Here is a 21,933-nt window from a genome sequence, read left to right as displayed (position 1 = left end):
TTTTATGATAAATAACTTTATTAATTATTATAATAATATCATCCTTTTTATTTATTCATTCAATTTACACATCTTAGGTTGACCAAAATCACTTATCAAACATTAAAGGATTTGAAGCCTTATCTAAAATATTCTGGAGGTGTCAACTTAGATTAGTTAGTAAATATTTTAACAGCTTATTATAAAAGTCTTAGATTCAAATTTTGTCTTTGCTATTTATTCTTTATAACAAAAAATCTCAATAATGACATCCATTTTTTTTTTTGTTGAACATGCATAGTATTGGTTGGAATGATGGTGGCATGGTCAATACCTTGGATATTTAGGATTTTTTACTATTTTCTCTTTTTTTTATTTGTATTTAAATAAAATAACTTAGATATTTTCTCATATTTTAGGATTGAGGCAAAAAAGTTCTAGAGCTTCTAACAAATTCTCAGAAGTAAAAATGTGGTCTGAACTTAACTACTGAGAGCAGGATCAAAATATTTATGGCAATAAACCCACTAGTAATTTTAATGTTGTGAGGTTCGACAGATGAAAATTGATCATATTATAATTAAGGAAATGAGTTTTCTCAACAAGAAAGGGAAAAAGAATAAGAAATATCACCCTATAGCTTTGTTTGGCAAGGATTTAAAACATCTAGAAACTTCAAATTTTTATTTATTTAAAAAAGAATGAGTATTTTTTGTAATTGACAAAAAGATTTATGAACCAAATCAATTGAAATATGATAGATCTTGTGATAGAGTATAACCTAGTTTAATTTTGAGTGTAATTAGATAATTTCCACTAAACTAACCTGAATTTTCATAAAATCACTAGAACATGATTCTTAGATGATTAATATTTTTTACTTTTTGATAATTTATGATAATTAATTATCAAATTTTAAAATTTTAAAATTGTGCCACGATCGAGTGTAACTTTATCAACTTCTACTAAACTAATTCAAACTTCTATAGAACTACTTGAATATGGTTCTAAGATTATTAATAACATTTTTATTTTAAAAAAATTTATGACAAATAATTATTGAAATTAATGATTTTTGATATTTTTTTGATCGAATATGATTGAGTTCAATTTTGAGTTTAATTGGATCAATTTTCATTAAATCAACTAAAAAAATTTATCAAACTACTAGCCAAGACTCTAAAATGATTAGTATCTTTTTTTTTTTTTTATAATATTTTATGATAATTAATTTTTAAAATTAATTTTTTTAATAATTTATATGATCGCGTGTAACTTAGTTCAATTTTGAGTATAACTTGATCAAATTTTAAGTACTATTTTTTTATTTTTAAATATTTTATAATAATTAATTATCAAAATTAAAAAAATAAATAAATAGATTATGTGATCACATGTAACTTAGTTCAATTTCGAGTTTAACTTAGTAAACTTTCACTAAATCAACTTAAAATTTTATAGAATCACTATGACATGATTCAAAGATAATCAGTATCATTTTTTTTAATTTATGATAATTATTATCAAAATTAAAAAAATTTGAATAACATATGTGAGTTTAATAAAAGTCTTGGCAATCTCGTTGCTATCGGTAAACCCTAAAAAAAATATATAATTTACTATTTACAATCTCTTTTACTAATCTTACCCTTTTATTTTTTTTCACAACTCTAAAAATTAGTAATTACTAATTTTTTTTACAATCCCTAAAAAAAAATACCACTTGCCATTATTGTCGCTCACTATCAACGTCTATTGTTGCACCCTTGACATATCAATGATGAGAGGAAGGGAAAAAATAATATTTATATCCATTTATAAAGGGATATTTTAGAAATATTAAAAAATTTAAAAATAAAAATTATAAATAATAGAAAAAAGTTTACGAATAGATATTTTTTAATTAATATTATAACTAATAGACATTTAAATTAAAATTAATAGAAAAAGTTTACGAATAGATATTATAAATAATAGACATTTAAATTAATATTTTTTAACTATCAAAGGTCGTAAGAGAGGTTGACTCATTCCCTAAAAGAAAAATAATGAGATTTTTTCCAATAAAATACCTAATTACCATTCTCATTATCCATTTATCTGAATTAGACCTCTTTAATCCGATTAAACTCACACTTTTTAACTGTGGAAGGTTGTACGGGCGGTTGACTCATGCACGGAGACCATAGATAGCAGGACATGGCTTTTGCGTCACCAAATCCCTCGAGAGATGCGAATCATATTTTTGCGTTCACTTGAGATACAGTCATCAGCTTGGCGCGGGTCAAACGCACGCTTGTGTCGGAAACGGTAAAAGATTCTATTATCTGGATTCGACAAAATGCAGACTTGAGACGCCGAAATCCTATCCTCTCGGGTGGCCACCGGATATGCCCAGGTCAGCAGGAGCAACGCCTGGTGCTCATCGCGCAAATGTCACCACACGGCGGGGACATCAATTAAGTGAGCTGAGACCTCAAATCGAAGTCAGAAGAGGAGAGCACAGAAAGCAGAGATGAGGGAAGGGAACTGGGCCTGCTTGCTGATCCTGTTACTGCTGCTATGTTTGGAGCAAGTGCTGGGTGTAGGGCAGCTCATGGAGTCCAGCTTCAGCCGGGATGCCTTCCCGCCAGATTTCATCTTTGGTGCTGGAACTTCGGCTTATCAGGTGAAGTTTCCTTGAGAGATGCTCTTCGGCAACCACTTCATTCATGGCCATGTATTGAAGATGTGTTACAATTAAATGTTACGTTTGCTATCGATTCATCCTGTTCAGATGATTGAAAGAGATACAATCTATCGAGAGAGAAAGTGGGAGAAATGTTACCATTGCGTTATTTTATGTGGTTGTTTATGTGTAAGGTGGAGGGGGCAGCAGCTGAGGACGGGAGGAGTCCAAGTCTTTGGGATACCTTCACTCACACAGGTGAACTACCCTCTCCATTTCCCATTCTGTCTTCTCACTTTTCATGTACCGTTGTTCTGAGTCTCAGCAGAATCGACACAACTCGTTAGGTTTGCAAGTCGACTTGGCAGCAAACACTGTGCATTTGGTACTCAAATGTTAACTTGGTCTAACACGACGAGAAACTCGCTCCTCTGTCCCCTTCAATAGGTACTTCCGTCGAGTGCTTCACGAGCATGGAAACTGATACAATTAACTCACAAAGTTTCAGGGACTTCGGTGCACTATCTGGGAAGCATCTGGCTAAATGCTTTGTTTTTATGAGAGCCCCATTGGTATCTCTCATACCTATTGATTGGTTTTGCAAGAGCCCTGTGATGATCAGATGATTCTGCGCTCGACCTTATTTGGTCTAGTTTTTCTATAACTTCAATTGCAATTGTAAGGTGTTGAATGGCTGAGTACCTCGTTAGAGATTTTTGTTTTATGAAACTGCCTTCTGAATTAGTCCAATCCAATCGTGATTGAAGAAATTTATGTTGAACAGAACCTTTAGTGTTATATTCATGAACATAAACAGAGTCATTCTGGTGATTGTCTTTTTTTCTTTTATTTTTTTGACTGATTTTTAACAATCAGTTAGATAGAACTACCAAAGTTGATCATTTCTTGATTGCTATGTATATATGGTTCTAAATGTGATAGTTGTTTCAGGGCAAATGATAGACAAGAGCACAGGAGATGTGGCTTGCGATGGGTATCACAAATACAAGGTATATAACATTTGCCTTAATCTGTATTGGTGCCACCTTAATGCTATCTGCAATGACATACGAACATTCAATTGATCACCAGAACTTTGAGCAAACTCACTCCCTCAGTGAAGTATATTCCACAATTTTATGTAGAGTATAGCTGATAATGTGAATACATGATCTAAGTGTACATTTTCAAGGTCATTTTATATAAAATATTGGATCATTTTCTCATTAGTAACCGAAGAAGAGAACTTCCCATTCTTTATCAGTTATTATATTTATTTCCCTGCAAATAAAAACCATTTAGCACCTTGAAAGAACTGGCACATTCCGCTAGATATTCTGTTGAAGATCTGCCTTTTCTTTTCCAAACTCACTGGATTCTCCAATCCCTAATGCATTATTTCGATAAAACAATTTGTGGATGAAGAAATGTCGATCTCACATTAATAATATTAATGCCATGATGGAGGCATCCCACTAAAGTTCATAAATGTGCATAAGACAAAGTGTTGGACTGCATAAGCTCGATTTTTCTTACAGACAAAAATCCAAAGATAAAGTACAATAGAAGAGCAACCAGATAAATTCTTCTTGATATAATAGGCTTGTGAATATGAATCAATTTTTCCATACTAACAAAAAAATTTCAGGAAGATGTCAAGCTGATGGCTGATACAGGATTGGATTCCTACAGATTCTCCATCTCTTGGTCAAGGCTTATTCCAAGTATGAATATTGCAAGTTTCAGATTCTATCATATGAAAATAAATTGTTCTTGTTTATGTTAACGTGTTCTAATCAGTGCAAAATATATTTGCTTTCTAGATGGAAGGGGAGCTGTTAATCTAAAGGGCTTACAGTTTTACAACAACTTCATCAATGAGCTTGTAAAATATGGTCAGTTTGTTCCCTAACTGGACTTCCAGTTGTGTGATGCAATTGTTATCATCTTGTAATCTGGATGAGACCTCCAAATAAATGGTAAATTATCAGTATGCCAAATAAATGGATTGCATCGATTACGCTTCTTCTGCATTTGAAGACTTTGTTTACTTTATGAGAAGCTGCTCTGACGAATGAGACTAGAACTATAAACTTAATCAATTAACTATTGCCATACTTGTAGGTTCAGTCTCCTAAATCACGATTGATCCTTATTTTTTGAGACAATGACTCCCTGACTCTGATTTTGATGAATATCTCCTACAAGGATAGCTTATTTTGTTATAGTTAGTGAGAAAAAAAATAATTAGATAGCAAATAGGATAACATATAGTTTCTATAGTTATAGAGATGTATGTACGTGCACCATGACTGCTAGTATTTGTTCTGTAATTATACAAATATGTATGGTAGCGAGAAGAGATTGAGCCAAACAAAACGTAAGGCATCCTAAATAATTTCTCAAAGGAAGACACCATAAGCAATAGAAGAGGAATGCTTTTGAATTACTATTCATTCTGGATTTACATTTGAAATTTTGGTTTATGGAGTCAGCATTCAATTCTTATTCTTTTCTAATTTCCTTTTCTTTCACAATACAGGAATCGAGCCACATGTTACGCTATACCATCTTGATCTTCCCCAAGTACTTGAGGATGAGTATGTAGGATGGCTGAGCCCCAAAATTGTGTATGATGTCCTTGACAGCTGTATCTATTGCCAGTAAATTTTATCTATTTTATAGTTTATGAAAATAATCCCAGTTAACCTGTAAATATGTGACTCAGGGATGATTTCACGGCATATGCAAACGTTTGCTTTACGGAATTTGGTGACAGAATTCCTAGGTGGACCACAATTGTGGAACCTAACGTGATAGGCATGGCTTCTTATGACAGTGCTATATTTCCACCAGCCAGGTGCTCTAATCCATTTGGTGTCATCAATTGTACTGTTGGCAATTCGACAATAGAGCCATATATTGCAGTGCACAACCTCCTATTGGCTCATGCTTCGGTCGTCAAACTATACAGGACAAAATATCAAGTTAGTCATCTACAATTTTCTCTCTTTCCATCTTCTCATGTTACAGTTGTGTAATATTTCTTAGAAGTAACTATCATCTGTTAAACCATTATACCAGATTATGTTATCATTAACTAAAAAATCAAACTTTGCCATCTGATGGCCACTTTTGAAAGGACTACATTTAGATTTTGCAAAACATTAGTAAAAGCTTATTCTAGATCAGTGAACAAGCAGTGTCCTGATAAGTATTAGTTTAGTGTTTCTACAAGATTATCTGCACTATTACCAGCCAGGTTCAGAACTATTAGTACCCTTTTTCAGCAAAGGCTAAATCTATATATTTCTTGTAATTGGAATGTCAACCTGTCATAAGTTCTTACTACCATGATCTTAGTTGTTATCATAAGTTTATTTGTTGAAAGTTCAACCCTAATAATGTCTGCTCCCCTTCCAAATTTATGTTAAACATTTGTTCTTATTTTCACCATTATTCTTTCACTTCATATCAATTGTGTGAAATTTTTCGAGCATTTTAGCACTATGAAGAACGAATTTGGTCACCATGCTTCAGTGTTTTTTCATTACCTGAATCTTGAAGGTTGTTGATTAAAAGCAGATTATCTAATTCCAAAATCTTTGTTAATATCCATCCTGATTACAATCAGAAATGTTTCTCTATAAGTAACTGGCTATTTAGAGCAAAGATTTAAATTTCAGTCTGATACATCATCACCAATATAGACCCTTACCAACATTCTAATTGCCTTTATTCCCTTTTGATTTGTTGCTACATCATTTAGTTGATTATTAATCAGTCATGCATAGATGGTTTCCATTTAGTTGATCTTTTTGTCTTGAATGTTCATTGTTGTCATAGTTCAAAGTTTTTGGTCAACGAGAAGCATGGCTTATCTACTTCATGTTGGAAGTAGTGTTTATTCCTATCATATGAAGCATGGACTATGTTGTGCCTTTTTGTTGTATCTGTATTGGATACTCATACTTACTGAACACTCCTTGACATGTATCCAATAGTTCAGACATATTCGGAAGCTTGAGCCAATGATATATATTAAGATTTGTATATTTTGTTCATTTTTGACAAAACAGTCCACATAGATCTTCAACACATGTATAATGTCACCATATGTATGTACTGTTATGCTTCTTACAAGTTTTTATATGATGATAATAAATTATTTAGCATCACTCAGAGTATAAAAATTGTAATTGCATATGAAATTGTATTAATTTTCATGTCAATCCTGTTTCATATCTTGTACAAGATTTACCATGTATTCATGAAAAGAAAAAAATTGCTCTCTGTCCATCGTCTTGTGGATGTGCTCGGACCGTACCAAATATTCAATGCAATTTTTTTCAGTCATCTGCTTCGAGTGCCAAAGGGCTTAGAGTCATAAACTTCTCACTCTTCTGCATCCATATAATGCATATGGATTATTTGCAGCTTCTGCTTTATACATTTTGCAGTAATCATCATTATTCATTCCTTTCCTAAATAAAGTCAGCATCTGTTGTTCAATTCTCATGGAAAGTTTTCCGAGTAAATAATTTCATCTGTTGGGGATCTTCATGTCCATAAGCTTTTCCATTCACTCTTTTACTGCATAATGCATTTAACATGACACACCCTTTTCTCTGTATTCACATTGCAAGGTGATACACATTTCGACTGTATAATAGCCATATTTAATAAATTTCCAAACTCTCTCATTTTTTTACAAAAATATTGATGGTCTAATTACCCCATTCTTCAAGAGAAAAAAGAGAGCGACTTCAAACTAGCAAAGAAAAATATAAGAAAAGATATCGGAGCACTCTTGTTTTAGTATTCAAGAAAGTGGGCAAGGAGCAAGACTTCAAAACCAACTTGAGAAATATGTTGGTTTGGTAACATTTACAATAAATGGAAATAAAGCTAATTATTTATAACTATTCACTATTGTCAATTGAGACACAAACATAATGAAGAGAGTAACATGATCTTCAACACAGGGTGTGCAAAAAGGGCAGATAGGCTTGAATTTGTACGCTTATTGGTGTTATCCATGGACAGACTCTGCTGCAGATATTGAAGCCACACAAAGAACGCTCGACTTCAACGTTGGCTGGTAAGTGAGTTAGTATGCACTCTAGCAAATGGCAACCAAAAACTTGACGTTGATCCAGTTTATGGTTTCACATCATCATGTAGTACTACTATATGCAATAATAAAGCTCATCAACTTCAGGATCCTAAACCCACTGGTTTTTGGAGACTACCCTGAGGTCATGAAGAAGATTGTTGGTTCAAGGCTGCCATCCTTCACCAAATATGAGTCTAAACAGTTAAAGGATTCATTTGACTACATTGGCCTAAATTACTATACGTCAGTCTATGTGAAAGACAACTTCAATGCTTCCATGACGGGTCCTCGTGACTTCAACACAGATGTATCTGTCCTTTTAGCAAGTTAGTCATCTTGTTAGTTGGTTGAAAGCAGCTTTTATTCTCTCTATCTGTCCTTTTAGCAAGTTAGTCATCTTGTTGATTTGCTCACACTACAATGCAGGATCAAGGAATGAAACACCTGGTGGCCAGGTAAAGAGCTGTCTCTTATATGTTTCATCTATAGATTGATTGGCTAACTTCTGTTGTATCTTGACCAGTTCGATCCTACCATACCAGCACTTATCGATCCTATAGGACTGCAACTCCTGTTGGAGTATTTCAAGGATGCCTACGGAAACCCTCCTATCTTTGTTGAAGAAAATGGTCAGTCCAGCTAGTCTGAGATAATCTATTTGATTAAGAGGACATAGTGCATCCACTTCAATCTGTAACTTACAAAGGCAAAATTTTGTGTATCAGGTAATGGAGTTGCAAGAAAAGAAAGTGAATTCAACGACACTTCCAAGATTGATTTCTTGAGTGGTCACATCAGTAGCATACTCGATGCTATCAGGTATATATATATATAATGATCATGTTTTGATCATATGAATGCAACACACGACCAAGTACAGTAAGGAAAATTTTCAGATTTAGGATCCAACTCTGACCTCGGAAGAGTCTCTGGTGTTGTAGGAATGGAGCAAACGTGAAAGGATACTTTGTTTGGTCGTTCATGGATGTATTTGAGTTTATAACCGGGTATCAATCAAGGTATGGCCTATACTTTGTGAATTTTGATGATGAGAATCGCGAAAGGAAACCGAAGCTCTCTGCCCAATGGTACTCCAGCTTTCTCAAACAGAAGAAGAAGAAGAAGAAGAAGAAGGTTGAGATGAGAATTAACAAGACCGATTTGGTGATTTCTCTGTAGTACATCCAATATCTCGAATAAATTCAGTCAAATGAGTCTATTCCCTTTGTTTTTCTTTTTAAGCAATTATGTCTTGAATAGACTCAGTCGGATTAATATTCAAATTTTCTCCTTTTTCTTCTAAATAGTAATCAGGAGACTCAAATATTTTGCACATCCAATAGCTTGTGCAAGATAAATTCCAAATGACAATCTGAACATTGAGAAGATAAGCACATGTGAGTTTTAAATTAAACTCATATATATATATATATTATAATTTTCAAGAAAAATATGTTTTTTTTGGGCTTTCCCAAGAGGTACCCTATTGCTTTTTCTGAAACAGCTCCACCCTTTCCATCCATAGGATGAACCAATTCATTTTTCCTATAGACCAATTACATGTAGATCAATTATAGTGTTTTTTCCATTGAGTTATAAAGTTTTTATAATATTGATGAAATAATTAGTATTTTTTAATTAAATATCTACCTGTTATTTTTAAAACATATAATTCAACAATTTTGATTCATTATTAAAAAAATTCAAAATTAGCATAAAATAAACTAATATTAGTGTTTTTCAATTAAGTTACAATGGTTTTTATTATATTGATAAAACACTATAACTCAGTTAAAAAATATTATAGGCGAGCAGATTATTCAGTTGAAATATATACCTATCAATTTATTGGCACATAGGTTTGATTTGCTGCTAAGATGAGTAATTAAAATGATCAAAAGATAACCTTGTGTTTTTCCATTTAGTTACAATAATTTTTTTTCTTGTATCGATAAAAAAAAAAATTAACTCAATGTCAAAAATATTACAATCGACTTGAGTTATAGTTAGATTGAGTACAGAAAACAATTGACAAATATTTCTAATCAAAACATAATTGATACAACACATACAATCCCAACGTATAATACAATGCAATGATTGCAGAAATTACAAGTTAAACATTGTAATCAATCTTAACAAAAGATATCTGACTAAAACATAATTAGAAAGCTAACACTATATCTATATCACATTGACCAATAACACATCGGTTTCAAACAAGTGTATGATGCTTCAAACTGTGGGATTATAGTGTTTTTGAGACATCATATTATAATGCAAAAAAATACGTGATTGTAATGATCTATGAGCAATAATAACTAAAAGATAAAATATGATATCATTTACTGTATCTTTTAAGAACGTTTCGGTGTTTTTAGTACATCAATAAAATATTGTAAATGAACGAAATGAAAATACTGTAATAGTTGAAAACTAGTAAAAAAATGAGAAGAAAAATTTGGCAAAAAAAAAATTTAAGGGTATTTTGGAAAATACCCCAAATATAAATATTATATAGAAAAATCCATATGTATATTTATTTATTTAGTTTCCTCGCTTTAGTTATACAAATCTTGTAGATTTTTTTGTCTCCAAAGTCAAATGAGATTCTGCATCTATATAACCTTATCTACTTACACATACCAAATTATATTATTAATATTTAAAGCTTAATATATATTCCATAATGTTAATAATAAAACATAACCATTAAAAAGAAATCAATGAAAGGTGCTCCAAATAGTTGAAATTTGACATCATTATCTGTTGTTTAATGCTACGTCGATTTTGATGGAATAATTTATCCATCAACTTATCGAATCCTAATAATTGATTTAAACTCTAGTTAGTAATAATAATTCATCGTTCCAAGTCTTTCTTCACACCTTATACGAAATTAAATCTGGAATCCATAAATGGCACTTGCCCAATCGAATACCATCTCCGCTTCCACTCGGGACGTCTTGAGCAACCTTCTATTTCTACCTAAGAAAAGAAGGGCGAGATGAAACACGCATTAGGTGCAAACGATGTCGCTGCCACCAAACCCCACCCACGCTGTTACCTTCCATCGGTGCCAGGAGAGGTCAAATCCAAGACGTTTCCACTTCCATCGAACACGGTCAAGTTTTCCAAACTTCATCTCTTCCACGTTTCGTCAACCTCTTCGCAGTTTTCATTAGCGATGAGCCACGTCAAAGTTGGGAAATCACACGTTCAGCCACTCATTCTCGGGTTGATAACAAATAATCTGTATTAAGATAAAAAAAAATCAAAGCGTAAGAAGTATAATTAGAGGAGATAACACTCCATTATCCCATGAAACGAAGCTTTGTTCTCTTGAAAACGCCCACGAGAAGTAACATATCATATTTGAGAGAGTCAATAGTCATGCATATTATATATCAAGATCTATCATACCAAAGCGTACCGTTCGTATCGGATGATATGTACCGGTTCGATAGGTTATCGGTACGCGAACCATTCGGTTTCACTACAGTGCTACAGTATTATACTGTAGCACTACTATAATATGAAAAAAATAAAAATTTATTTGGTACACTAAGGTGTATCGCTCGGTACACCCTGATGCACCGTCTGGTACACCGGTACCAACCCAGATAAAAATGCCAGTACCGTATGATACAACAAACCTTGTTATAGATTAATAATAACACTTCGACTTGTTACTTTAACAAAAATAAACATTGGATGCAGTGGAATAATACTACCATCATTTTCACATTATTTATTTATTTATTGTAGGATGATAAATATTTTACCGTAGATCTTCGCTATGAGATATACGTAGAACACTATCACATCCCACGGAGAAATTTGAGGAGTGCTTCAGCGTGTTGCCAAACCGAGTAGAGATAACGTGTCGCCGATTGCGCCGAGCCCGCATAACTCGGGCAACTTTCCAACTCCCCGTCACGTGAGATGAGAACGCAAACTGGCAAACGGTTCTCTTTTTTATCTTGTCATCACAATCGATTGACCCGCAAAATCCAAGGTGGAGAAGAGGAGGAGGAGGAGGAAGTGAAACAGGATATGTATCTCGGGTTTGCACATAGATCTGCCTGCCACCACTTTTGTTGCGAATGTGAGCGGATCTCGATCCACCACGGCTGACTTGGGTATATTCCAGAGTTGTATAACCGTATTATTTCTCTTCTTGATCAGGCCCAAGTTGGGATCTTTCTTGGTTTCCGATAAGGGTACTTTCTGCAAGAGGTACGAGGAAAGATGAAGTTCTGCAAGAGGTACGAGGAGTACATTCAGGGGAGGCGGGAGAAGGAGCTGCCCGCCGTCGGGTTGAAGAAGCTGAAGAAGACTCTCAAGAGGTGCAGGAGAGAATTCCAGTCCCGGCATCTGCATCAAGATGGAGGAGAAGGAGATGGGAGCAAACACAATGGAAATTGTGCAGGTATTTTTTCGAATTAGATGGATTCTGTTGGGATTCTTGATTGTGCTGGTCTGTTTAATACATCCCTTCCATTCGATTGTGAAATTAAACCTCAAAAAAGAACAAAAAGTACTTTTGAGATCGATCGGAAGAGAAGCAATCTTTAGTCGAGTGGTGCTGCCATCAAATCATACTTATTTTTATCGGCCTTTTGAGTTTTGCTGCTTCATCATGTCTGTTCATGGTGTTCAGAATCTCTTGGCTTGGATTCTTGGTCATTCATTACGTTCCCACTTGTGATCTTTTCTTTGTTTGAATGTTTCCATGTAGTTTGTGATGGCACTTTCTTTCCTTCCCTTCTCAAGGAGATGTCAGCTGTCGTCGGCTGCTTCAACCAACGAGCTCAGAAGTTACTCGAATTGCATTTGGCATCAGGCTTTCACAAGTACATTATGTGGTTCAGAGGTAAGTCCTCACAGGACCATGGAGCGATGATACAACAAGGCAAGGATCTCGTCTCATATGCTCTCATAAACTCCATTGCCATGAGGAAGATACTCAAGAAATATGACAAGGTATGCAAAGGCCATACTTCTCATCTCTCATCAACATGATCTTCTTGCTTGAAGACGTGAGCGCATTTCAAATCATAGTATCGTTTTGTGGTTACACAGATCCACTACTCGAATCGAGGGCAGGCATTCAGGTCTAAGGCACTCAGTATGCACATCGAGATCCTTCAATCTCCATGGCTCTGTGAGCTGATGGCCTTCTACGTTAATATGAGGCAGGGAAAAACCAAGAGCAAAGCCATCGTCCGGCTATTCGGTGATTGCTCGCTCACATTCGACGATGATGGCAAACCGGTACTTTCCTGCGGCCTCTTTGATTCTATGAAGGTTGAAATCGATTTGACTTGTTCCATCTGCTTGGTGAGTCTGTTGCTACTCTCTCTTCAAAGACATTGTTCGTTTGCAGCATTCACAAATATATTCTTGAACTGATGCAGTCAAGTCATTTCCTACCAAAACTTCTTGTGATGATTTTACAGGACACCGTCTTCGACCCCGTTGCTCTCACCTGTGGCCATCTGTTCTGCTACATGTGTTGTTGTTCTGCTGCATCGGTAACGATAGTCGATGGTTTAAAGGCAGCAAGCCCCAAAGCGAAATGCCCTCTTTGTCGACGCGTACAGTCTCCTTCCCAGTTTTCTTCTGCTTATTATGCTTCAAAGATCGAATGCCTTGACGCAGTTGCTATGTGCCATTTCAGGAAGGAGTACATGCAGGTGCAGTGCACCTGGATGAGTTGAACATCCTGTTAAGCCACAGGTATTCGCTACTTTGACGATATGTGTTCTCAAATTGCTTTCGTGCTGCACAATCTTTCCTCACTGTGTCTCGCCGAACAGCTGCCCTGATTACTGGGAGAAGCGACTTCGGACCGAAAGAGTAGAACGCGTTCTCCAGGCGAAGGAGCATTGGCAGTCTCTGAGCCGAGCTTTCATGGGCATGTGAGAAGAGACCTGGTTCAGCTTCTTTGGTTTTCTTTTCTCTTGGTGGATTCCTCAGTTTGCGGTTTGGTCTGTTTTCATTCATGCCATCTCTCTCTCTCTCTGTAATAAATAATAGCTGAAAATAATTTGACCGATATTTCTTGTAAATATAGGCTTGACCATTAAATTGATTCGATTGGGTGTCGTGCTGCTGAAAATTATTGATTTCGTTAATTTGGTTCAAAATCATCTCGATCCTGCTAATTTTATCATTTGATTTTACTGGCACTTTTTCTCCTAATGAACAAATATTTTATCATTTAATTTTATAAAACAATATTTTATAAAAATCCGGAATTCCTTTTAATCATTTTTCTTACTTTTTCTTTATATATTATATGGTTAAATTTAATTTATTTTTATCAATCTGAGGTATATAGTACTTACTATTATTCGATTCTGATTACAAACTTATTTTTGTATTTAGTCATATATCAATTCAGAAGTAGGAATCAAAAGCGCTATAAGAGTATCCACCCTAAAGGGCCATAACAATATTAATGAAATAATTTATTAATTATATTATAAAATATTATTTATGATTATAATTTTTATTAAATTTTAAAATATTAAATAAAATAAAATTAGTTTTATTATATATATATATATATATATTCATATTTCATATTAAAATTCTGAATACTAAAATATTGATTTGAATGATTGGTCAATTTATTTTATTGGTCAATTTTAATTTACACGATCATAAGTTTTGAAACAAAAATTAAAATCATTTGAAAATATATTGATACTTAAAATTTATAGATCTAATGTGACATTCTCACAATATAAGTCAATGGTTACATTGATGAGATGTTCATGTGCATCTATATATTCTACACTCTTATAGTAGATGTGAAGCATTTGACTAGATCTACCAAGAGGGCAATTAGGGTTTAGGTAGATCGAAACCACAAATTCAAAAAGATTTTATTTTACTCACTATCGATGTTGTTATCGCTCCATCTTATCGAAACGAATATTCTTTCTCCCTAATAAGTCATGGCAATAATATATCCCAAACTACAATGTCTTTAATGAGAAGATGGTTGGATCCCGACATTTGAAGGTTTGACATTTACACCTTAATTAATTAGTTATCAATTTTTAGCACACATAGAAAAATGCACACAAAATCTAAAATATTCCACTTGGGACATAGACAACTTGCACGATATTAGATGAAATTTATGAGCTAAATATTAATAACTGTGTTTTTTAACACTTTCACAGACATAAGAAGGGTTGCTATTGGGCATGTTATATCTATTTACCTGGCTAAGAAATTAAAAATGTAATTGCAGGATTATATTGCTTTGTTTAAGTGCTTGATACTTGAAATGTTAATATATGCATGAAGTAACTAAAAACATATTCTGTTGAATGCAGGGTTGCATTAATGGCGAAGGTAAGGGTGAATTATATCAAGATTTCCTTAAAACCTTTTCGACTTTGATCATATTGTAAAGCAAATAAAAGATGTCTGCCTCAATGCAGCTTCAGGATTTTGGTCTTATTTCTATACGCACAACAAAGTGTTAGCAAAGGTGAATTGTACATGAACCATAAATAAAGCAGTAAAAAAGAAAACATGAATTGTGGTAGCAAGAAAACATGGATTTTATGTTTATCATTCATCATCTTATTTGTTTTAGAACTCTCACATTCTATTAGTAGGAATGACAACTTAATCCAAGAAAATAGACAAAACACAAACAAAGAGTTACAATGTATTACAAACTCAAGGAGTGATATTCTGCTAGTTATGTCCAAACAAGATATTTATAACGCCAAGACTTTAAAGTTGCTCGTATTTCCCTGATATCAGGATTTTAGTGATATCATTATTGACTTTGAATGATATACAAGTTAGCAGCTGGATCACAAGTCAACGCTTTGACAATTGACTCATGCCAAACTTTTGGGTTGACTTTGACAATTGACTCATGCCAACGCTGGATCACAAGTTAGCAGCTGATGACGATACCTTGCATATGAACATCCCAATATCAATTCCAACTAAAAAAAATAAACACCACATCAAATCTCAACTCAACACATCAAACATCACAAAACCCAAAATTTGTAGAAAAATTCATATATCAGAAAATGTCTTATTCGAAGATCGTTTAGCTGTCAAATACATTAAACAAATAGATGTCAACATAAAACTGTAAAGCAAAATAAATTACTATCATGAATTTAGATATTTATGACAATCTTTTGCTAAAAGCAGCGCCAGCATAACTCCAGAATCTCTGCCTTCAGTCAAATAAATAGTTGGCAAAGAAATACATTTCCCAAGACAGCATTTTAAATAATGGCCATTAAGAATATAAAATTGAAGTGGAGAGTTCAAAGATTCATATCTAATACTCATCGATACAGTGGAATGAAATTTGCATCTTACCGGAAAGACTTGTGAATACACCAGCTTTGAAATAAGTTGGTTGTTCCAAATCTGGATGGCATTGTGTTTGGCCATTGGCACTCAACCAAGATCTGAGCCAAATTTTATAATCAGCATTAAAAATTCATGTCAAAATAACAAATATGAACATTTCACACATTCAAAGAAACCATCCTACAAAGTTAACCGGCCCTATGAAATCCTTCCACGAAAAATATAAAAAAGGAAAAATAATAAAATACATTTAGATGTTAAAACAAGGATTGCAAATCTATTGCATGACTGTAAGACACAAATTTGGTCTAGAAGAATGGCAGATGAATTAGGCATTGAAACTAAAAACTTGAGTAACCCTGCCACAAGTTCCCGAACGAAAAACCCAACATCAAAAGTTCGTTTGCAGATACAACACCAACTAATTTACTCATATTACAAAGACAAACATTTAAAATTCAAATAACCTATAAAAATAAGTGAAACCAGATGATTGTGCCTCAGATATAGTCCTTATCATTGTAGTCACTCGTAGTATATTTAAAACCATCATAGGCACTAATCATTCACAGGAAAATGCAAGATACAAGTCTTGCATGAACCAATCAGGTACTTGTATTAGATAACAAAAATAAGGGTTTAAAAAGCCTATTAGATCCTAAAATCAAAAGTTTCTCAGAACATTAAAATGAACATCGCATATATAAGGTAGTGGAATCTTGAAAGATGACAGGGTGTTTTAAAAAATAACACTTCATTGTCACAGTGTTTTACAAAAACAATTTTTGCATAGTTAAGACAATGCATGAACCAAGTTATCATTCAAATGATCAATGCATACTAGCTCAGATCAACAAACAAACAAACCAACAAAAAAGGAAGTAATGAACTAGAGATGCAATATGACCAAAGCGAAGCTTTGGTCAAATTGACTGCCTCAGCGGTAGTGACAACTAGTATATCATCACAACATCTCTGATAATACGTGCATTTTTTGTGCATCACGGGCAGAACTTATATGATACAATTACAATTGCATATCGAATAGATGCACCCAAAAAACATCATGCTGTAGAAGAAAAAGAGTCAAAAAATATATAATAGACTAAGGGGAGAAAACAATCTTGTGCATCAGATAGATTCCCATAGACCAAGTCATCATCCTCTGTAAAGAGTGCCGAGTCCCTGTCTATCTTGTCATCACTTGCAGGATACAGTTTCTTCATCCCAGACGTATCAATGAACTCAAAAACCAATAATAGAAAGAATTAAGAGTTCTTATGATCTGATAAGAAATTATTGGGCAAAGTTCTAAAGGGTTTTTAATGTCAATAAAAATTGAACATTACACAGAGTGTTCATAATGACAAAGTTCTAAAGTGTTTACACACGATAAGAGTTGAACCAACATTTGATAGAACTAACAATGACCTGGTACGCCCAATTCCTGAATATCAGCAAATAAAATGCAAACATGCAGGATAATTTCTACAAATGGTGATCCACTAATTCCTAATTACTTTTAGCTCTTTAAAGCTTTAGGTTTGCTACAAGACCAGTAGCTTATAAGACAATGGGATATGACAAAAACATGAACAATAAGAGTTGCATGGCATAGCGGGCTATCAAATATAACAACAATAACAAGTTGCATAACAGATAAAACAAATGGCATTGCCTGACTATAAAAAAACAGCATTCTAAAATAACAAATGACGGAAAACTTTCACTATCTGTGACCACAAAAATCAGCTCCATGGGTGGACAGTGATATTTGGGCCCGATCATAGCACCACCAGTCAATGCATATGCTACTGTTGACACGGCTTCAGACCACAAAGTTAAACAAAAACACCTTAGAAAAGAAAGGATATTCAAAACCAACGAAAGCAGATTCCGTTTCGACAGGTTAAAAGAGCCCTCAGTGACCCATTTAAAATCACACACACAGCCAAACTCACAAGTCCATTGAACTTCAAATTCACCTTTGAACACGCCCACGGAAACTCAAACCTATGGTAGGATTTAAGGGAGGCATGGTCAAAAGGAGAAAAAAGGTCAAAATCAGCTCTGATAATACATGCACTTTTTGTGCATCACAGGCAGAACTTATATGATACAATTACAATTGCCTATCGAATAGATGCACCAAAAAAGCATCATGCCGTAGAAGAAAAACAGTCACAAAATACAGAATAGACAGGGGAGAAAACAGTCTCATGCATCAGAGAGATTCCCATAGACCAAGTCATCATTCTCTGTAAAGAGTTAGATGTCCCTGTCTATCTTGTCGTCACTTGCAGGATACAGTTTCTTCATCCCAGAAGTATCAATGAACTCAAACCAATAATAGAAAGAATTAAGAGTTCTTATGGTCTGATAAGAAATTATTGGAGTTTGAACAGAGTGATCATTTGACAAAGTTCCAAAGGGTATTAATGTCAATTAAAATTGAACATTTCAACCCTTATAGTCAAATGACAGTAAACTAAAATATCAGTTACAGAGACATGCAATAAGAGTTGAACCAACATTTGATAGAACTAACAATGACCAGGTAAGCCTTCATAATACTGTTTTTTTATCTCTGTAAAGCTTTTACCAATGTAAAGCTTTAGGTTTATCTCTGAACCTTAAAAAACCTTTAGGTTTTATCTCTGTAAAGCTTTAGGTTTATCTCTGTAAAGCCTTCATAAAAAACCTTTACTGTTTTTTTATCTCTGAACTAACAATGACCAGGTAAGCCATCGTCATGCAAATGGTAATCCACTAATTCCTAATTACTTTTATCTCTGTAAAGCTTTAGGTTTGCTACAAGACCAGTAGCTTATAAGATAATGGGATATGACAAAAACATGAACAATAAGAGTTGCATGGCATAGCAGACTATCAAATATAACAACAATAACGAGTTGCATAACAGATAAAACAAATGGCATTGCCTAGACCATATAGAAAACAGCATTCTAAAATAACAAATGACAGAAAACATTCACTATCTGTGATCACAGAAATCAACTCCATGGATGGACAGTGATCTTGTCCACAGATTCCTATCAACATGCAAAATGCCAAAGAAAGGTTATACAAAACCAATGAAAGTGGAGTAACTTTCAACAGGTTAAAAGAGCCCTCAGTGACCGATTTAAAATCACACACACAGCTGAACTCCAAGTCCATTGAACTTCAAATTCCCCTTTGAACAACACCCCAGAAACTCAAACCTATGGTAGGATTTGAGGGAGGCATGGTCAAGAGGAGAAAAGGCCAAGGACTGGACAGGGCAACTGCATTACAAGTGTCATACGGCACTTCCTATCAAGAGGCCATTTCATCTTCATTGGGATCCATAAACTCTTCAGAATTGATACCTACTAAATAATTAAAAACTTTCTCCAATTCACAATTTAAAGCATGACAAATAAAACCTCAATTAAAATAACATGAATAAAATTTCTACATATTAGACTGCCAAAATATTTCACAGCGACAAGCTACAACCACCAAAAACATAAACATTGCTTTGTGTATGCAATTCTTTATCCTTTGTGAGAAAACCAAAAGAAAAAATAATACTCCATGTACAAAGAAGAATAAAGACTTCATAATACAATGCTGGATAATAGTATCAGCCTCAGACAGCCAGATCAATTGACATCATACAATAGGATTATCAGTCGGTAATTCCAACTTTTATAAGCATATCATCATAAGCCGACACATACAACTTTTCTAAACATCCTACTTCAGACGACTAAAGAAGACCACCATGCAAATTTTTAGACTAAGGCACATCAGAAATTGTTATACGAGGTTTTTGATTAAAAAATGACAATTGCAAAGGATCATAATATCTCTACAAAAATGTGGACATCAAACAGATGCTGAATAAATATCTGCTTTATGCACGTGAATACAAACAGCCTCATTTCCGAATATATTATTAACAATATTGATTCAAGAAGCGTATAGTGCAAAACGTAGATATATAATCAATTAAAAGTGTTTCGGAAGGCCATGACCATCATCAGATTGAACATGTTTTTCTCATCCACAACCCAAGGAAATCTTGGGCAGTGTAGGAAGGTGTCCTAAGATTACACTTCAAACTTTCATCATCTGACGCATTGCACAAATACTTCCACAGATCAAAATTGTGATAAAAAAACAAACTTCTCCATTGAAATCAAAGTGAATCAAAGTGACATAAGCAAGTAGATTCAGATTCAGAAGCAAAAGAAATGTTACATCAGTGGAATCTTTGATCCTCAGATCAAGTGTTGGATATAGATCTTTTTACTTCATCACTATCTTTTAGGTTGCAAATGATTCGAACATTTAGCTGAAAGAAAAAAAGTGTAAAAAGACGTACCATTTTTCCATCAAAATAATTATAATTTATCAAACAGATTAAATAGATCTTAAAAAATAAATAAAACATGAAAGTCTCAGTGATGGCGATTTTAAATAATGGTTCGACTCTGCCAGCGAGCGTCCTCAAAGTCGCATTTCAGAAGAGGGAGCTCTGTTATCTTCATGAGAGAAAGCTAAGTAACAAAACGCGTCAAAGCCGACCAAAATCCCTCAATCAATGAGAGGGAGATCTACAATCCGATTTATCAAACAACAACAACAACATGAAACCGTAAAGAGCTGCGAGTTTTACCGCCGTATCAAAACTCAATAAAGGAAGGTTTGATCTTCTTTTATTCGACGCACAAATCTCCGAGAAATAGTGATGTATAACACAAAATCGGCTAAAATATAGATTTTGAAAAATCTTTTTTTGACGAAAAAGGAAACAACTCACAAGAAATCAGACACCCTCTGCCTCGGGCACCAAAGAGGGATAATTACATAGACGTAAGAACACAAAAAGCCGCATCAAATAGATGAAAATATAGATTTTTGAGAAATCACGAATGAAAACAAAAAGGAATGTGGGAGCTTGTTCAGTTCAGCGGGGCAGTCGACATACAAATCCCTCCAGAAAGCGAGACCTGCGATCCGGTCTGTTGAGCTTGAATTTTCCAGAGTCGTCACAGCAACCTCCACTTTGATGGAGAGACAAGTAAAATCTCTAAATCTTATACAGAGCTTCCGCGAGAAGAAACCAAAAGACGCTGGCGAAACCAAACAAGATCACAGGAAACCCGAGGACAACGTTCGTATCTCATGAATCCCATATTTATATAGACCAAGAATTAGGGTTTTCCTCGCGGAGGCGGCGGCGGCCTTTGGAGACCTGGAGTCGCGTGTCAAGATATAGGGTTTACTGTGTTTAGGGTTCGATCCGGCCCGGTTTAATTGTTCGACCGGCCCTTGGTGTTAAGTCAGGATTCGGCGTGTGTATTACGTTATCTAAGAAGTAAGATTCTTCCGATCAGATGAACCGGTTAATTTGAACGGTAAAATCTTAAACCGAGGTCGAAGCAGCCGAACCAGTAAACCGGGTTTCTTTGTTTCGGTTCGGTCTTCAAATAGATATGTATCATGACGGTTCGTATTTATAGAAACCTTCATGTAAAGCATGTGTAGATTTGAAGCTTTCGACTCCTCCAACTTGAATGAGCAAATTACGATACTTGGAGAGTCAACAATGTAAACCAAAGACGGCCATCGTTGTTTGAATATTTTAGAAGCTCGAGTATATTCGGTGGTTTCACTACAAGATTGACCCCTACGCAAATGACATCGAACCCAAATCCGAGGAGGCCCAAAAGTGAGGTCATCTTGTGTCGACACCCTTATTTAGAAGTTTGAGCTCCAGTGGATGATGAAGGCAGAGAAGGATTAGATA

The 21,933-nt window shown here is 34.4% G+C and overlaps 2 protein-coding genes, 1 long non-coding RNA gene and 8 other non-coding genes across 13 annotated transcripts; 2 read left to right on the top strand and 9 right to left on the bottom strand.

Moving 5' to 3' along the window:
- Nucleotides 1–2,353: 2,353 nt before the first annotated feature.
- Nucleotides 2,354–8,982, top strand: LOC135639212 (beta-glucosidase 22-like). The gene is made up of 13 exons (XM_065153013.1): nt 2,354–2,647; nt 2,842–2,905; nt 3,599–3,657; nt 4,296–4,371; nt 4,471–4,542; nt 5,190–5,277; nt 5,376–5,634; nt 7,633–7,748; nt 7,869–8,089; nt 8,190–8,218; nt 8,287–8,392; nt 8,489–8,582; nt 8,705–8,982. Exons 1-13 carry the CDS (start codon nt 2,495–2,497, stop codon nt 8,940–8,942), a joined length of 1,575 nt encoding a protein of 524 aa, XP_065009085.1. The 5' UTR covers nt 2,354–2,494; the 3' UTR covers nt 8,943–8,982.
- Nucleotides 8,983–11,785: 2,803 nt separating this feature from the next.
- Nucleotides 11,786–13,860, top strand: LOC135584692 (probable E3 ubiquitin-protein ligase BAH1-like 1). 2 transcript variants are annotated; one of them, XM_065151408.1, is made up of 6 exons: nt 11,786–12,195; nt 12,505–12,749; nt 12,849–13,040; nt 13,226–13,363; nt 13,447–13,505; nt 13,586–13,860. In XM_065151408.1, the coding sequence occupies exons 1-6, from the start codon at nt 12,015–12,017 to the stop codon at nt 13,689–13,691; spliced, it is 921 nt and encodes a 306-aa protein (XP_065007480.1). In that variant the 5' UTR covers nt 11,786–12,014; the 3' UTR covers nt 13,692–13,860. The 2 variants fall into 2 exon arrangements, with proteins under 2 accessions (XP_065007480.1, XP_065007479.1); XM_065151407.1 differs by having other exon boundaries at nt 11,792–12,195; nt 12,849–13,106.
- Nucleotides 13,861–15,394: 1,534 nt separating this feature from the next.
- LOC135638854 (uncharacterized) lies at nt 15,395–21,390 on the bottom strand. Of its 2 annotated transcripts, none has more exons than XR_010496769.1 (2): nt 16,140–21,390; nt 15,395–15,748 (listed from the first exon to the last, which is right to left on the bottom strand). It is a non-coding gene; the product is annotated as an uncharacterized LOC135638854 (long non-coding RNA). The 2 variants fall into 2 exon arrangements; XR_010496768.1 differs by having other exon boundaries at nt 15,395–15,716.
- Nucleotides 16,626–16,695, bottom strand: LOC135639252 (small nucleolar RNA Z267). Its single transcript, XR_010496879.1, has one exon. It is a non-coding gene; the product is annotated as a small nucleolar RNA Z267 (small nucleolar RNA).
- On the bottom strand, nt 17,067–17,143 carry LOC135639271 (small nucleolar RNA snoR122). The gene has a single exon (XR_010496895.1). It is a non-coding gene; the product is annotated as a small nucleolar RNA snoR122 (small nucleolar RNA).
- LOC135639254 (small nucleolar RNA R44/J54/Z268 family) lies at nt 17,259–17,344 on the bottom strand. Its single transcript, XR_010496881.1, has one exon. It is a non-coding gene; the product is annotated as a small nucleolar RNA R44/J54/Z268 family (small nucleolar RNA).
- LOC135639253 (small nucleolar RNA R44/J54/Z268 family) lies at nt 18,352–18,437 on the bottom strand. The gene has a single exon (XR_010496880.1). It is a non-coding gene; the product is annotated as a small nucleolar RNA R44/J54/Z268 family (small nucleolar RNA).
- LOC135639251 (small nucleolar RNA Z112) lies at nt 19,262–19,480 on the bottom strand. The gene has a single exon (XR_010496878.1). It is a non-coding gene; the product is annotated as a small nucleolar RNA Z112 (small nucleolar RNA).
- Nucleotides 19,760–19,850, bottom strand: LOC135639258 (small nucleolar RNA snoR77Y). Its single transcript, XR_010496884.1, has one exon. It is a non-coding gene; the product is annotated as a small nucleolar RNA snoR77Y (small nucleolar RNA).
- On the bottom strand, nt 20,354–20,447 carry LOC135639269 (small nucleolar RNA snoR31). The gene has a single exon (XR_010496894.1). It is a non-coding gene; the product is annotated as a small nucleolar RNA snoR31 (small nucleolar RNA).
- On the bottom strand, nt 21,080–21,183 carry LOC135639255 (small nucleolar RNA Z107/R87). Its single transcript, XR_010496882.1, has one exon. It is a non-coding gene; the product is annotated as a small nucleolar RNA Z107/R87 (small nucleolar RNA).
- Nucleotides 21,391–21,933: the final 543 nt, after the last annotated feature.

The sequence above is a fragment of the Musa acuminata genome, chromosome BXJ3-5 (genome assembly GCF_036884655.1).
Source record: "Musa acuminata AAA Group cultivar baxijiao chromosome BXJ3-5, Cavendish_Baxijiao_AAA, whole genome shotgun sequence".
Taxonomy (NCBI): domain Eukaryota; kingdom Viridiplantae; phylum Streptophyta; class Magnoliopsida; order Zingiberales; family Musaceae; genus Musa; species Musa acuminata.
Note: the sequence above shows the minus strand (reverse complement) of the source record. Positions and strands in the feature narration are given on the sequence as shown.

Bases quoted from the DNA above. Each gene is read 5' to 3' on its own strand.
- LOC135639212 (XM_065153013.1), top strand. From the start codon at position 2,495: ATGAGGGAAGGGAACTGGGCCTGCTTGCTGATCCTGTTACTGCTGCTA. The intron at 3,658-4,295 runs GTATATAACATT...AAAAAATTTCAG, and splicing joins ATGGGTATCACAAATACAAG to GAAGATGTCAAGCTGATGGC. The intron at 5,278-5,375 runs GTATGATGTCCT...TATGTGACTCAG, and splicing joins TGGCTGAGCCCCAAAATTGT to GGATGATTTCACGGCATATG.
- LOC135584692 (XM_065151407.1), top strand. From the start codon at position 12,015: ATGAAGTTCTGCAAGAGGTACGAGGAGTACATTCAGGGGAGGCGGGAG. The intron at 12,750-12,848 runs GTATGCAAAGGC...GTGGTTACACAG, and splicing joins TACTCAAGAAATATGACAAG to ATCCACTACTCGAATCGAGG. The intron at 13,506-13,585 runs GTATTCGCTACT...CTCGCCGAACAG, and splicing joins AACATCCTGTTAAGCCACAG to CTGCCCTGATTACTGGGAGA.